The sequence below is a fragment of the Nylanderia fulva genome, unplaced genomic scaffold (genome assembly GCF_048542155.1).
Source record: "Nylanderia fulva isolate GAGA-0341 unplaced genomic scaffold, ASM4854215v1 Scaffold23, whole genome shotgun sequence".
NCBI classification, from domain to species: domain Eukaryota; kingdom Metazoa; phylum Arthropoda; class Insecta; order Hymenoptera; family Formicidae; genus Nylanderia; species Nylanderia fulva.
The window spans coordinates 864,999-879,839 of record NW_028190293.1 but is presented as its reverse complement, the minus strand read 5'-3'; the positions used below and the strand labels follow the sequence as shown (position 1 = coordinate 879,839).

Genomic DNA, 14,841 nt, shown 5'->3' with positions numbered 1-14,841 from the left:
TCTCGCTATAAGAGATTTAAATTCTCTACATATTTTTTGAATCGAGATATTCAGAGATATCCATCTGCATATATATATATATATATATATATATATATATATATATATATATATATATATACATCTATACATACTCATACACGTGAAATTAAATTTAATTTAAACTTACAAATTATTTTAGAAAATTTAAATAATCTCGAGAACTTTCGAGCGATTTCTGTTTAGGCGGCAAGTATGAATTGTTATTGTATATTAATGTCTACACAAGAGAATTATCAGTTTTCTTCATATATAAAAATATTTTACAATTCGATGTACATACACAATAAATAACGACGAATTACACATACATAATTGCATTAATTACAATTATAATATTTATCATAATTTTCTTTTATATGCGCATATACATTTCCATTTAATTATTAATTTTTTTGTATTACCCAATTATAAATAATACGTGAAATTTTATATTTACACATTAGAAATCTAAATAAGGAATAAATTAAAAAACAAATGCGGAAAATTAATCTTTTCAGTGGCTAATGGTCATTTTGTAATTTGTTTTGCTGATAATTATTCCGAACAACGTGAACAAGAATCTTTACTTATTATGATTATGTAATAAAATTAAATATAATTATATATATAATTATATTTATTGCATAATTATAATAAATAATAATTATATTAAATAAAATTCCAAAATGTATTTAAAATTATAAATTAAATTAAATTAAATATAAGATTTTTTTTCAATAGAGTCGCTATAAATAAATACATCCAAAGAACTCGAGTTTGACTTATATTAGTGCTAATTGCACTGAATTCTCTTCAAAAGCTATCAATGGAAGACTTATTTATACATTAATCCATTCAATTAATTCACATTTCGCAAAGACTAGATAATCATAATTAATGATATTGACTGAAATATCTAAGTACAATCTCTCTTGCTCCAAAAATGCTCGAGCCTCGTGTAGACCTTCGGCGCAACGGAGTTGTAATGCAGCGCCTCGCAGACGCGACAATAGTGCCTGGACACGCTGCCGAAGTAGCCGTGCTCGTTAATTACCCGATAACGATCTCGCCACTCGTGATACTCGATGTACCGCTCGTCGTTGCGGTCCAGATACCTGAGATGGTCGGCGAGCGCGTCCGCGTCGGCGAAATCGTCCGCGTGAAGGAAGGAACGTGGCGGTAACAATCGCCGACAGTCGTCCCGCGATGCTCCCATTATTATCGGGACCGCGAGTTTGCCGTACGCGTTCCAGAACACCTTCTCCGTCAGGTATTCCCGGCAATTGGAGTTCTCGAACGACAGATAGAACTTATACGCGCTTAAGGCGCCGCAATCTCGATCAAAGTGACCCGGACAGACCGTCCTGTTGCCGTCCAGGCATCTCCCAAGAATGTCCAGGTCGTCGCCGAGTAACAACTTGAGCGTCTTCACGTAGGACCATCTTAAATTACGGCCACCGCAGTTGCTGCCCATCACGGCGACTAGTTTAGTCTTGGTGAGCCTCAGGATGGCGTCCCAGGATCTGACGTTGCTGCCGGAAGTATCGTCAGGGATTCGCACCGTTCTTCCGTAGGGAACCGGCACGTCGCTGTCCATTCGATAGGACATGGACCAGTTGAACAAACCGTTATAGTCCGATAATTTCTGTCTACCATGCAGAAACGTGTGAAAGGGCGATTCGTCCGTCAGGAAGATCCACCGTTGATCCGCTCGGCTTCTCTTAGGCAGCTCCGAAGGATTCTTCGTGAAGTGCAAATGAAACACTACAGCATCCGCTCGATGCAAATCCTCTTCGTTGTAACTCAGCGTACAATTCCCCGCAGAACATCGGTCCCACGGAGAAAATCTGAAAAAACGTATCATTTCGTAAATCTTCGTCGAGGTATTTTTCATTCTTGCATAAAGAAATTTAACTTTCCTCTGCTCAAAATCTCCCTCTAATAACACATATATCCGAAAGACATTCAGAGGACATCCAGCAGAAGACATCCAGAGGATGCCGAGATTTAAATTAATTTATGAAAAATATTAAAAAACTAACTTGTTCTTCGTGAAACGTCTGATGTGTCTACGTTCCAGGAATGGTCCATGCTTCCAAATTAGGATCAAGTAGTTTCTGTTAGTGATGTTGGATCTCGGCGGTAGAGTCCCTTCCGGCGCCAACAACCATTTTCCAAGAAGAGACATATTTCCTATCTAAAGAAACATCATGATACTTAAGAACAATATAGTGTATATAAAATAAAAAAATCAAGGGCCAGCTTAACAAGCAATAAAAATAGGTGTTATATACAAAAAATTATATAGAAATAATTTACTTTGTTTACAAAAGAAATAACATATAGACGTTTCGATTGTTAACTCAGTCTTCCTCAGTATACATTAAAAAAGAAAAAACAAACAATATCTTTCAAAATTCTTTTCTGATCAGAATAAATTAAATAAAAAACGTATCTTCATTTCTATACCGCAAAATAAAACGCAACATCTTACCTGCTCGTTGGTGAAGCTTCTCTCCAGGAGATGTTTATCAAAGGACATCGTTCTCGTAACTAAGTCTCGTGCATTAAACTGTCTCGGAGTGGATCTTCTATGTTCTTCCTCCGTTTCTCTTATAGATGTTTGTTTCTTCCGAGAATATCTTCCGTCAGGGAGACCCGGAAACAACAACAGGACGCAGAAGATCGCAGTCGTCGTACAGATGAAGAGGACGAAGACGAGCCGCGCAAATAGCGAAAACTTGTGCATAATGCATTCGGCTGCAGTTCATTCTATACTAACTGTAAAAGAAACTATATATTATAGTCGGAATACATATATGCAAAGTTAGATATGAGCAGATATGAATCCAGTGAGAAATCACTATAGTTAAAAAGACCAAATTTGGTGTAAAAGACGTTGATTCGACTTTTTAACTATTGATTTCTCACTGGGATCATATCTCATTTTATCTAATTTATCAGATATGATGATAGACAAATAATGTCAATAGATCTGATTAAATATGATCGAATTTCCTCAGATCTGACATGTTTCATATAAGTTCAACCAAATCTCTTTAAATCTATTTGTATATATATGTTCCATATCTAACCAGATCTACTTATATTATCAAATCAGATAAAAATTAGATCTGATTAAATTTAATTTGATTTAATTTGCTATATAATTTAATCAGATTATTTTTTCCCGGAATATCAAGAATCTTTGTGTCTTATTTGCGCGTTCTTCTCTGCTGTATCTCATTAAGTTAATTATACGCGCCAAATAAGATGGGACAAAAGCGATGCTTGGTGATTCTACGATTTTGTACGCAAATCTTCGTGTTATTTTTCTTCTCGTTTATTTCTTACTTTTTAAATAAAAATAAAAATATTTTTTAAATAAAAATTTCTTACCAAAGATCAGATTTTCTAGACTAATTGTAAACAATATATATATTTGTAATGTTTATAAAAGTTTTTACCTCTATGCAGGCAAACTCTCCGAACTTTCTTTCATCCCCCATAAGTAGCAGACTATGACATTACAGAATGTCAAAATGTCATTCAATTTACTACCTATAGATCGCGTCTTACTATAAGCCCGTACTTAATTGATCGTCATTTACAGATTTTTTTAACATGAAAAATAGAATCAAAGGATGCAAAATAGAGAATTACAACAAAATAAAATACCGACAAATTAATAAAAAAATAACAAGAACCATCGCGCCGCGATTAAAAACGTTTTCTCTACGAGGCGAAAGAAAATGCACTGATGATCGTTGTTGACGAAGCTCACGAAGAGAAATGACGCGGATGATGGAAAGTACGCGAGGAAAGTCGCGGATGCACTCTCGCGCAGTGCAATAAGGATACACGTCGACACGCGACTGACCGTTGATCCCGATTGTCTTGGTTAGCCAAGCGTAACCGCCGTCCTCCAGCCTCGGACTCCTCGGACGTCATTTGCTGTCCGGTAGCAGCTCCGGCTACCGGTTGCCGCAATATCAGCTGGCGGACGTAAATCTCGAAATGTCAAACATGTCTTTGCATATTATTGCACGCGCCGCTTGTCAATATCGAGGATAAAAAATTATGATCGATCACGCGCGATGATGTTTCTCATTGGTTACGAAACTCGGGATGGAAATCTGGAAATGAGTTTCGCGATGATGACTTTAATAAATAGCAACATAAATAAAGAGGTTCTAAATTGCTTTATGTTATATAGCTAGAAATATGGATATATATATGTACATATTTACATTCGATTATGCTGTGTGGACATTTTATTGTTAGAAAGGCTTGCTTGCAATTAAGTATCTTTTCCGTGATTTCTCTCCCTCTCTCTTTTTTGCCACTTGATACTTTCCGATAATTATTTTTGTTGCTCATTCAAGATATCTAAAGAGACACAAAAAATTGGAGTAAAAATTATTGCATGAAAGTTACATAATTATTTATTAATTTTTTATATAAAAACTGAGAGGCGAAATTCAAGCTCTAGGAGTCCATACCTTGTTTTCGAGCTCAATAGCAGCGTGTAATATTATTACAAATTATTTTTGCAACTCGTCGACGTTCGCCATTCGGAAGGTGTATTTTTATAATAGCCGCTCGTTTGGAAGTAATAATTGATATCACTTGATACTAAATATACTTTTTAACGGGTATACTGTAACAAGTTCAATTGTGATACTTACGATAATTTGTTACTAATTTATTTATAGATATTTATCTTATTTTTTGTGCCGCTTCATATACATATATACATGTATATCTTCATCGTCTTCATATCCTCTCTATCATAACCATAAATTAATTTTCTTTATTTTTCCTGTGTTACCAACGGAAGAGAAATTTATAGAATTTGCTACGTAGTTCTAAAACAGTCCGCTAGAATCGGAATCAACAAAATAATTTAAAGTGACATATGTTATATATACGGAAAGAAAAAAGATAGAAAGATCATTGAAAATTGCACATGTCAAAGGATTCCCTAAATATTTTTAAACAATATAATTATGTTCTCCAAGTATCTTTGGCTGTCGCTGCTTCTGGGAATCATGTATTTTCTATATTCTCGCGACTTCATCAGAAAGATGAAAACTCACTTGATGGATGGAACATTGAATATAGTTGACGCGATATATCTTGGATTAAATGAGGACTCTGAAGGGGAAAAGGTATTCACCACGAGTGAATTGAAACGATATACGAATCTGGAGGACGGTCTATATCTCTCGATTTTAGGCCAAGTTTTTGATGTGACTAAAGGAGAAAAGCATTATGGACCTGGAAGTCAATATCATGCTTTCACTGGTAGCTATTTCTTATATTGAAAGATATATGTATATATTAGCCACTATGTATGTATATGGAATTATTCATTTATAGGTCGTGATGCTTCCTTGGCATTTATTACTGGAGAATTTGAAGAAGATTTGACAGATGACACATCTAGTTTATCTGCGCATCAAGTTAAGGCGCTGGACGATTGGCTACAATTTTATAATACAAACTACATTTACAAAGGTACAATTACTTAAACTGCACTGGAGACATAAGAGCGATTGATCCACTTCTCAATAATTTTACTCTAATAGAGTCAAAAAAGAATCTCATGATACTTTATCAACCTATGCAGCGAGAATAAAGCGAAAGGTATATTATATTTACTGTACAAAAAAAAAGAATTGTTCATGTTATTTGATTTGTGCATAAACATTGCATGAAGTGGAACAATGCGCATGTACAGCACTTTCTGAAATATTTGTTTATTCCTCAGGAAAATTATATGGCAAATATTACAATCAAGATGGCAGTCCCACTGCAGAGTTTTATAAGGTACAAGGAAAAGTGTTATCTGCTAAAAAGGAAAAATCATTGGAAGAGAAACAGAAAAGAATGTTCCCACCCTGTAATATAGAATGGAATCCAGATATGGGTACTATATTCTGGTGTACTAATAGAAGGTAATAATTTTTTTAATATTAAAGAAGAAAGAAATATACTTTTTTTAAATAAAAGACAATTACATTATTTATTTTAATGTTTAACAGTGGTGGAATTGAAAGAGATTGGGTAGGAGTACCAAGAATGCTGTTTGAGACTGCAAATACACAAAGCACATCCAGATGTGCTTGTGTCAACCTAGATAGTATGGAATATGAAGAGAATAAAGCTAAATTAAGAGAATACAATGGCTGTGCAAAATATGAAACAAAATGTATTGTACAAACGACCAAGTCGTAATGTGAAGCGATATTATTTAAAATATTGCATTTCTGTTAGATCAAGATAAAGGATCAGATATATACATATATTAAGATTTTATATTAATGCAATATAACAATATATCTGAAAATGTTAGGTTTAAGATATATTTATAAAATTTTTCATATTTTTGCAATTTTATATTCATTACAGAATTAGTGCCTCTAGTTTATAAAAGTACAAATAAAATAAATATAATTTTGTATAAAACTATAAATATTATATATAATACTTTCTAGAATACGCATTTTGTAAAGTAGATATAACTTACAAAAATTATATATGTAGGATAATATTATATTTTACCTATCCAACACAGAACACACACATATATACATTTAAAAAAAAATATTTTACTTAAATTTTCAATTTCAGTCTTTCTAATTTTATTTTATTGTTAAGAACAATGTGACTTTTCATGTTACATAAGTTTAATGTCCTTATAAAAAATATTTACTTTAATCATTATTTAAGTATAAATGCTGAATTTTTAAATTAATCTAGAAATGCAATATTATGGTACGAACGTTCTATTTAAAGAAATACAAAGTACATTCTTTTTTATATTATGAATAGATATATATTACATATAATTATCAATAGCAAATCTAAAAAATGCAAATATAAATATTATCACACATTATTTATGGTCCTTGCAGCTTGCATATTATATCTATAATGCAAATATTGATTTAAAAAATTTAATATTATGTAATACTTTTAACAAAAAATGGCAAAAATTTCCATAATTTAATTAAATATAATAGTAAATATCTCTTTCCATTTATGCAATATTTTTTATAGATTTATGCAAATACAGAACTTATAAAATCCTAAAATAAAACATACTATCTTCTGGACCTGAAGAGATTCAATTATTAGCATTCAAACACAAGAGGAACTTGCTATCATTTGACTTCTCTATCAATTTTTGTTGGTGAACTTTCTTTGAGAGCATTTAACTTATCTTCAAGAGTCTGCATTGAATCAAACTTCTTATATCTCTTAAACCTAATCTTAGACCCAAAAACTCTTTGTATTTTTGCACGTCTCTTCTTTAATTTGGAAGCTGTTGTAGAAAACAGTAACATTCTTTTAAACTTCTTTGCACTCATATGTACTACACTATCATCGCTCGCATTGTCACTCTCTTCATATATTGTTTCAAGATTAATTCTCTTAGTTATCTTTTTATCTAAATAATACTCCTTTATGTTTTCTTCCTCTGTACCTATCTCTGAATTCCTCCTCTTTTTTGGTTTGCGGCTACATCTGACAGATGAATATATAAAATGCTACTAAATATAAAAATAAACATACATATCATAGTTTAATATTAAATAACTTTCTACTACCTTCTGTTAAGAACACAATCTGTAGAAACAGATTTGGGTAATCTTCTTCTAAGAATCTTTTTGGTTGGTTCTGTTGACGAAGAGTCTATAGTAAGCATTTCTAAATTAGCTGTCACAGATACAGTTGTATTGTCTAAACAATCCACAGAGGTTCTAAAAGATAAAATTATTAAACTTCTATCTAATCTTTCTAAAACAATTTTTAGTTCTCTCTCTCAAAAAAAAAAAAAAATGTAAAATTTACACAGAATATTCCATTTTCTTTCAAACTTACGTATTATCTGTTTGTCCCTTGTCCTCCATTTCAGATGTTTAAAAATCTTGCAAAATATTCTTTCCAAAGAATGTCAAAATTCTCGTCAGGGAGTCCTTTAAATCTCTTATCAAAACATATCAAATTTTTTTCATGCAAAATGTACATCTTCCACAATCTTTCATTGTCGAACAAAATATGTATACGATAAAGGACAAACAAAGCACGGTTCTTCTCAGAGTAAACTATAGCGTATATAAAAATACATAAACGGAGCCTTTCCTGAACTGAGCAAAGGATTGACAATACTTCGGAGTAGTTTCAGAGGAGTTTCAGAGCTGGTTAACAATCACGATCATGATATATGAATATCTAGATGGGACACGTCTCGAATCTGAAAATACCGGAAGTGGCCTTTTCACACAAACTGATTAACAGGAAGTACAAATAAATATAATGTCACGCGATTGGCTGGAAAATAGAAAAATTTGCGGAACGTCAAAAATTCTTTATTTGACAACCAATCGCGTGACATGTGTCTATCTGTGTTTTTACATATGCTATGGTTATGAGATTTTTTCCCCACATCCATTCATCAGTCTACAAGCTGATCGAGCTGATTCAAGCGCGTGAATTAGTGCAAGTGATGCCGAGTGGCTTGGAATATGCTTGAAACAATTTCGCATTCGTTGTTTTGTTCTAATTTTTTATGAATACAAGGATTGTGTATAACTGAAAAAATGAAGAAAGATAAATCGGGCGACGCCAGTCGTCCATTTAAATTATAAGTATCTTTGGAAATGACACTGGCGAAAAATATTTAAAATGTTTAAATGCTCAGTTGTTTTTTTCTAATTTTATTTGTATTTCGAAAAAATTTCTAATATTCACTGAAATTTAATTTATTTTTCGTATGTCGTTAATTATGAATATTTAATAGAAGATACAAAATGCATAGGTTATGTTATAAATAAACGAATATAAATCATGTTTTTTTTTAGAAAAATTGTATTACTAATTATATTTATACATTAGTATGACTCTTGAAATAATTATTGATTGAAACTTTACAGCCCATCAGATAGTGAGTTTGACGGGCATAAGTTTTCAAAGGAAAAGCATAATTGGATTTGTCGAATTGACAATTATTCCACTGCGAGACACATTAAGACTGGTAAAACTCAATGCCAGACAATGCAGGATATATAGAGTTTGTTTAAATGATACTTACGAGGCCCCTTTTCAATATTTTGATCCATTTCTGGATATTTGCCAAGGGGACAGTAAACAGTGAGTAATTTCTTTTTTCATAACTTTCTATTATAATATTATTGATCTACAAAATATATAAAATCTTTGTAGACGTTCCCTGGATTTTTTTTCAAATATGCATCTAGCAGCGGCTCAAAAGGTGGATCCTGATAACAATGCTGGGGAATTGGTAGTTCAAATACCACCAGATGCAACACACTTAGTCGCAGAAAGTCGAGGATTAAGGATTAGCATTGAATTTTCCTTGGAACAGCCACAAGGAGGTGTACATTTTGTAGTACCAAATTGTGAAGGAACCCTAGCTGAGGTAAATTTTATTAGTCTCCATTAGAAAAAAGTCTCCATTAAATTAATTCTTTTTATTTTACATCAATAATTTTTTTTTAGAGAGGCGCCCATATGTATACGTACAGTTATGAAAATTCATCTAGATTATGGTTCCCGTGTGTGGATAGCTTTGCTGAACCATGCACTTGGAGATTAGAATTTACTGTCGACGACTCGATGATTGCTGTTTCTTGTGGAGATCTAGTCGAGGTTGTCTATACGCCTGATATGCGTAGAAAAACGTTTCACTATGCTCTAAATACTCCTGCATGTGCACCAAACATTGCACTGGCAGTCGGGTAAATAAATAGAAATCATTTAGAAAAGCATATGTAATTTACAATACAATAATTTGAATTTTTGCTCTAGGCCTTTTGAGATCTTTGTGGATCCTTACATGCATGAAGTGACTCATTTCTGTTTACCTCAACTTTTGCCATCTTTAAAAGTGTCGGCGAAATATATGCACGAAGCATTTGAATTTTATGAAGAAACTTTGTCAAATAGATATCCATATTCTTGTTACAAGCAAGTCTTTGTTGACGAAATAGATGAAGACATCAATGCTTATGCTACTATGAGCATTTTAAAGTAAAATTAATCTCTTCTTTATATATAATAATATACATTTTTTGTATGTTTAATATTAATTAAGATTTATTACTACAGTTTTTTATAATGATTTGTCTTCTTGCAGCACGAATTTGTTACATTCTACTGCAATTATAGATCAAGTATATATTACTAAAAAAGCAATGGCACAAGCAGTTGCAGAACAATTTTTCGGATGTTTCATATCTATGCACAATTGGTCAGACACTTGGCTGCCTAAAGGTATCTCTACATATCTAACGGGATTATATGCCAAGAAATGCTTTGGAAACAATGAATACAGAGAATGGATTCAATCTGTAAGTATTTACAAGTCACAATATCGATATATTTTATTCTTTTTGACATATTTGTTACCCTCGTTTTGCTAAACTTTGTAGGAGTTGCAAGAAGTCGTGAAATATGAAGAACAATTTGGTGGCATAATACTGGATCCATCTCAAGCACCAGCACCGTTGCCCATTGCAGCCAATACTCCAGCACCTGCTCCTCGAGCTCCTGATCCCGGATTTTATTTTCCGATTAAAAATTTACATACAATGTCTCCTAGATACATTGAAGTTCTCGGCAAGAAGGCACATCTGATTATGAGAATGCTAGAACATAGAATCGGACAAGAATTATTACTTCAAGTAAATATTATTTTCTTTGTATAATACATAATAAATATATAATAATAGATTGAATCGATTATCATATCTTATTTTTATAGGTATTTAATAAACAATTGTCTCTGGCAGCCAATGCCGCGCAACAAAAGATTGAATCTAACTTGTGGTCACACATGTTAATTAGTACAAATGTATTTGCTAAGGCAATCTTCACAGTGACAGGAAAAGATATGTCAGTATTCATAGATCAATGGGTCAGAACAGGAGGACACGCAAAATTCAGCTTAAGTTTTGTATTTAATAGGAAAAGGTGCTCTTCTACTTAAATTTAAGTGCATATACTATCTATTTATGTATATTAAAATATGACATGTATATATATAGAAATACAGTGGAATTGGAAATTAGACAAGACACTGCGCATCAAAGAGGAATCAGGAAATATGTGGGTCCATTAGTAGTCAATATTCAAGAACTTGATGGTACCTTTAAGCACACTTTGCAAATTGAAGGTACAATGGCGAGAGCGGATATCACATGCCACAGTAAAAGCCGTAGAAATAAGAAAAAGAAGATTCCATTGTGTACTGGTGAAGAGGTTGATATGGATCTCTCTGCTATGGAGTAAGATCATGATTTTATACAGATCTATTATTATAAAGAGACATTACATGAAAGTCGCGTTATCTTTGCGCAATATTTTTTAAAAGAATTCATTGCCTATTTACAGTGACTCCCCAGTATTATGGATCAGACTTGATCCTGAAATGACAATCATGCGCGCTGTGCAGATTGAACAACCAGATTATCAATGGCAATATCAATTGAGACACGAAAGAGACGTTACTGCACAGTTGGAAGCAATTGTAGCTTTGCAACATCACTCAACACCTGCCACACGATTAGCATTGACCGATACAATTGAAAACGAACATTGTTATTATAAAGTTAGACTTCGTGCTGCTCATTGTTTGACAAAAGTCAGTCATTATTAAATATTTACTTGTTTAATACAATTTTACATATATATATATATTTATTTATTTACATACATATATGTTTATATACAGGTAGCCAATGCTATGGTAGCAACATGGGCAGGCCCACCAGCAATGTTGGCCATATTTAGAAAATTATTCGGATCAGCGTCGTGTCGACGAATTATTAAACAGAACAATTTTTCGAATTTTCAACATTATTTTCTTCAAAAGGTTAATATACATTTCATTACTTATGTATCAGAATTATGTGTGTGTATCATATATATATTGTATATTATACTTATAAAATTTTCTTTCAAACTTTGAATCTATGCACAGACTATACCGGTCGCAATGGCAGGATTACGCAACGCTCATGGTATTTGTCCACCAGAAGTTCTAGCTTTTTTAATGGATCTCTTCAAGTATAATGACAACAGCAAGAATAGATATTCCGATAATTACTACAGAGCTGCATTAATAGAGGCTTTAGGCGCAACTGTTACACCAGTTATCAGTGTGCAACAGGGGTATGTCGAAAATAGAATTTTTAGTTATATATACTAGATAAATCCAATTATCGTATATTATTAAGAATGCATGTATATGTTTATAATTTTGAAGTTAGTTTTATGCTGTAAATATTCTTACAAGATCTTTTAATGAGAAATATATGGGATGACTGTTTAGAATCGAATCAGTTATATTAAACAATAGTTCTACAAAATTATATAAAACTAACTAAGTCATTATTCTATTAAATACATTTTTCTATTCTGTTATTACAGAACGGCTATCACAGCAGAGTCTTTGTCAATCGACACAAAAGCCATCTTAGAAGAGGTCACAAGAAACTTAAATTTAGAAAAATTATTACCCTGCTACAAATATACTGTCAGTGTAGCTTGTCTGAAAGTCATTCGTATTCTACAAAAGTTTGGGCATCTTCCAAGCAATCCTCATATTTTTAGAGCATATGCAGCATATGGACAATTTATAGGTAATATTTCACAATATTTCTTTAATAATTATATTGTGTGTGTGTGTGTGTGTGTGTGTGTGTGTGTGTGTGTGTGATCTCTTTTTTTAATTGCCATAATTTTCGACAATTAATGAATATAATAATTAATATATAAATTTTTCAGACGTTCGAATGGCAGCATTAGAAGCTTTGGTCGATTTTACTCGCGTGGATGGTAAGTGGGAAGATTTGGAATTCCTATTGGACATGACAGAATTGGACCCGCATCCTGGAGTACGTCACAGACTTGTACGCTTAATGGTAGAAAATCCACCGTTCGAAAGAGCTCACAAACACCGTTTGGATAGACCAGATTTAGTTGATCGTATATGGAACTTGATTAAGTATGGCAATACTTCAATCTTTCATGTGTAAATCACTTTTCATGTATCAATTGATTAATCAACATATCATTTTGTTATATAGCGGCATGTTATCGCACGACGCAAAATTACGTTGCGATTTAGTGGATTTGTATTATACTTTGTACGGTACAAAAGTTCCGTTTTGTCTTCCCATTCCCGAACTCGCGACGATTATGAAACCTAGAAAAGCCGGCCCACCAAGTCCTGAACGTGAGGTAAGATATTCAACACATTCTGTATTTTACTATTATATAATTGTAAAATTATATATAATTATACATAATTTATGTATAATTATAATTATATATAATTATTTCCTTTATTATAATTTTTATTCTCTGCTTTATAGGTGAAAACTGTACCAGTGCAACATGTGAGACACGAATCAATTGATGAAGTTGAGAATTTGCCTATTCCGACAAACAAAAGAAAAGCTTCCCCAAATAGAGATCCTGCTGGTCCGCCAAATCCTGCAGAGCATGGGATAGAAGTAAAACGACAGAAGACAATGGCAAACAATGTATAAGAAATTATTTTATTTCCTTTTCTTTTGTCATTGTCGACATAAATTAAATCTATTTTTACTATTTACAGCAGGATGAACGGGGAATTCCTGTACCTGGTGAAGGAAAAGTCAAATCCGAGTACTATAGCGATAATTCTGCATCATTGCCTGGTATCATGGGAACTCCTGGTCCAGTAGGTTTTGAACCAGGGATGTTTAAAAAGGATTCGGAAGAGCATAAACCAAAAAGTGACTCTGTCAATAAGGTATGTAAACTTTTTGTGTGATAAAAGATATCTTTATAAGCTATATGTGTATTCTTAATATGTCAGGAAAAATACTCGAGGTTTGTAATGTATCACTGTGCTTTTTACAGAGTAAAAAGAAGAAAAAGGATAAGAAAAAACACAAACATAAGCATAAGCATAAACATGATCATAAACATAATAAAGAGAAGGAGAAGAAGGAAAAAGATAAGGCCAAAGACAAAGAGAAGGATAATAAAAAGGACAAAGATTCATCCGCTTTAAAGATTAAAGATGAGACTCTTAGTTCTGCTAGTTCCAGTCAAAGTCCAGAGCCGACTGGCACCAATGAATTTCTTTTGCCCTAAGGTTTATTTGGAGCATGTATATATTTTTAACTTTTTTAATACTATTATTACTGTTTATGCCTTATAACTTTTATACATTTAAAATTTAAAACATTACAAAAAAAATGTAAAGTGTATATAAGTAGAATGTACAAGTGTATAATATAAGAAGAATTCTTAATTTATACATATATATTATTTATAGATATCATTGTAAATATACATATAATATATAAAAATTATTAAATGTAAGAATATTTGAGAAATTTTTATAGAATTTTTATACATAAAAAATTAGTTCTACTTATACATGCTATAAATATATATTGAAGAAAAATAATGATAGTACAGCAAAGTAATTTTTTAATTTTTTTTCCTCTAGATATATAATTCGTAAAATAAAATCTTTAGAATTAATTAGGAATATGTAAATTCTCCGAATGAATGATCGAAATAAATTTCGAATATATTTTTCACGTATCTGCATAATTTTTATCAGAAATTTTAAATATTGAAAATATATTTTTTTTAATATATATAATTTTTAATAAACATATATATTTGAAAAAAATGTTTAATATAATTTTAATTATATAATTTTTTTTAATAGTTTTTTCATTTTGTTATTCACTTCTGCGGAAATTGATTACCGACAGAGGCGCGCTC

General features: G+C 32.0%; 4 protein-coding genes across 5 annotated transcripts; 2 read left to right on the top strand and 2 right to left on the bottom strand.

Annotated features, from left to right (window-relative positions):
- Positions 1-144: 144 nt before the first annotated feature.
- Positions 145-4,955, bottom strand: LOC114932952 (inactive fucosyltransferase B). The gene is given in 7 exon segments (XM_085483103.1): positions 145-1,868; positions 2,064-2,218; positions 2,516-2,729; positions 2,731-2,802; positions 3,489-4,157; positions 4,272-4,410; positions 4,524-4,955. Coding segments are annotated over 4 exon segments (1,362 nt in total). The 5' UTR covers positions 2,793-2,802; positions 3,489-4,157; positions 4,272-4,410; positions 4,524-4,955; the 3' UTR covers positions 145-937.
- Positions 4,896-6,499, top strand: LOC114932958 (neuferricin). Its single transcript, XM_029305363.2, has 4 exons — positions 4,896-5,328; positions 5,404-5,541; positions 5,795-5,981; positions 6,069-6,499. The coding sequence occupies exons 1-4, from the start codon at positions 5,031-5,033 to the stop codon at positions 6,259-6,261; spliced, it is 816 nt and encodes a 271-aa protein (XP_029161196.2). The 5' UTR covers positions 4,896-5,030; the 3' UTR covers positions 6,262-6,499.
- Positions 6,500-7,059: 560 nt separating this feature from the next.
- Positions 7,060-8,272, bottom strand: LOC114932993 (uncharacterized). Its single transcript, XM_029305422.2, has 3 exons — positions 7,912-8,272; positions 7,638-7,790; positions 7,060-7,554 (listed from the first exon to the last, which is right to left on the bottom strand). Exons 1-3 carry the CDS (start codon positions 7,938-7,940, stop codon positions 7,191-7,193), a joined length of 546 nt encoding a protein of 181 aa, XP_029161255.2. The 5' UTR covers positions 7,941-8,272; the 3' UTR covers positions 7,060-7,190.
- Positions 8,273-8,962: 690 nt separating this feature from the next.
- Positions 8,963-14,655, top strand: Taf2 (TATA-box binding protein associated factor 2). 2 transcript variants are annotated; one of them, XM_029305376.2, is made up of 17 exons: positions 8,963-9,180; positions 9,253-9,469; positions 9,550-9,788; positions 9,859-10,080; positions 10,187-10,400; positions 10,482-10,733; positions 10,814-11,022; positions 11,097-11,336; positions 11,443-11,692; positions 11,783-11,923; positions 12,032-12,222; positions 12,481-12,692; positions 12,838-13,057; positions 13,140-13,293; positions 13,428-13,598; positions 13,673-13,849; positions 13,960-14,655. In XM_029305376.2, the coding sequence occupies exons 2-17, from the start codon at positions 9,278-9,280 to the stop codon at positions 14,194-14,196; spliced, it is 3,321 nt and encodes a 1,106-aa protein (XP_029161209.2). In that variant the 5' UTR covers positions 8,963-9,180; positions 9,253-9,277; the 3' UTR covers positions 14,197-14,655. The 2 variants fall into 2 exon arrangements, with proteins under 2 accessions (XP_029161209.2, XP_029161220.2); XM_029305387.2 differs by having other exon boundaries at positions 9,120-9,180; positions 13,676-13,849.
- Positions 14,656-14,841: the final 186 nt, after the last annotated feature.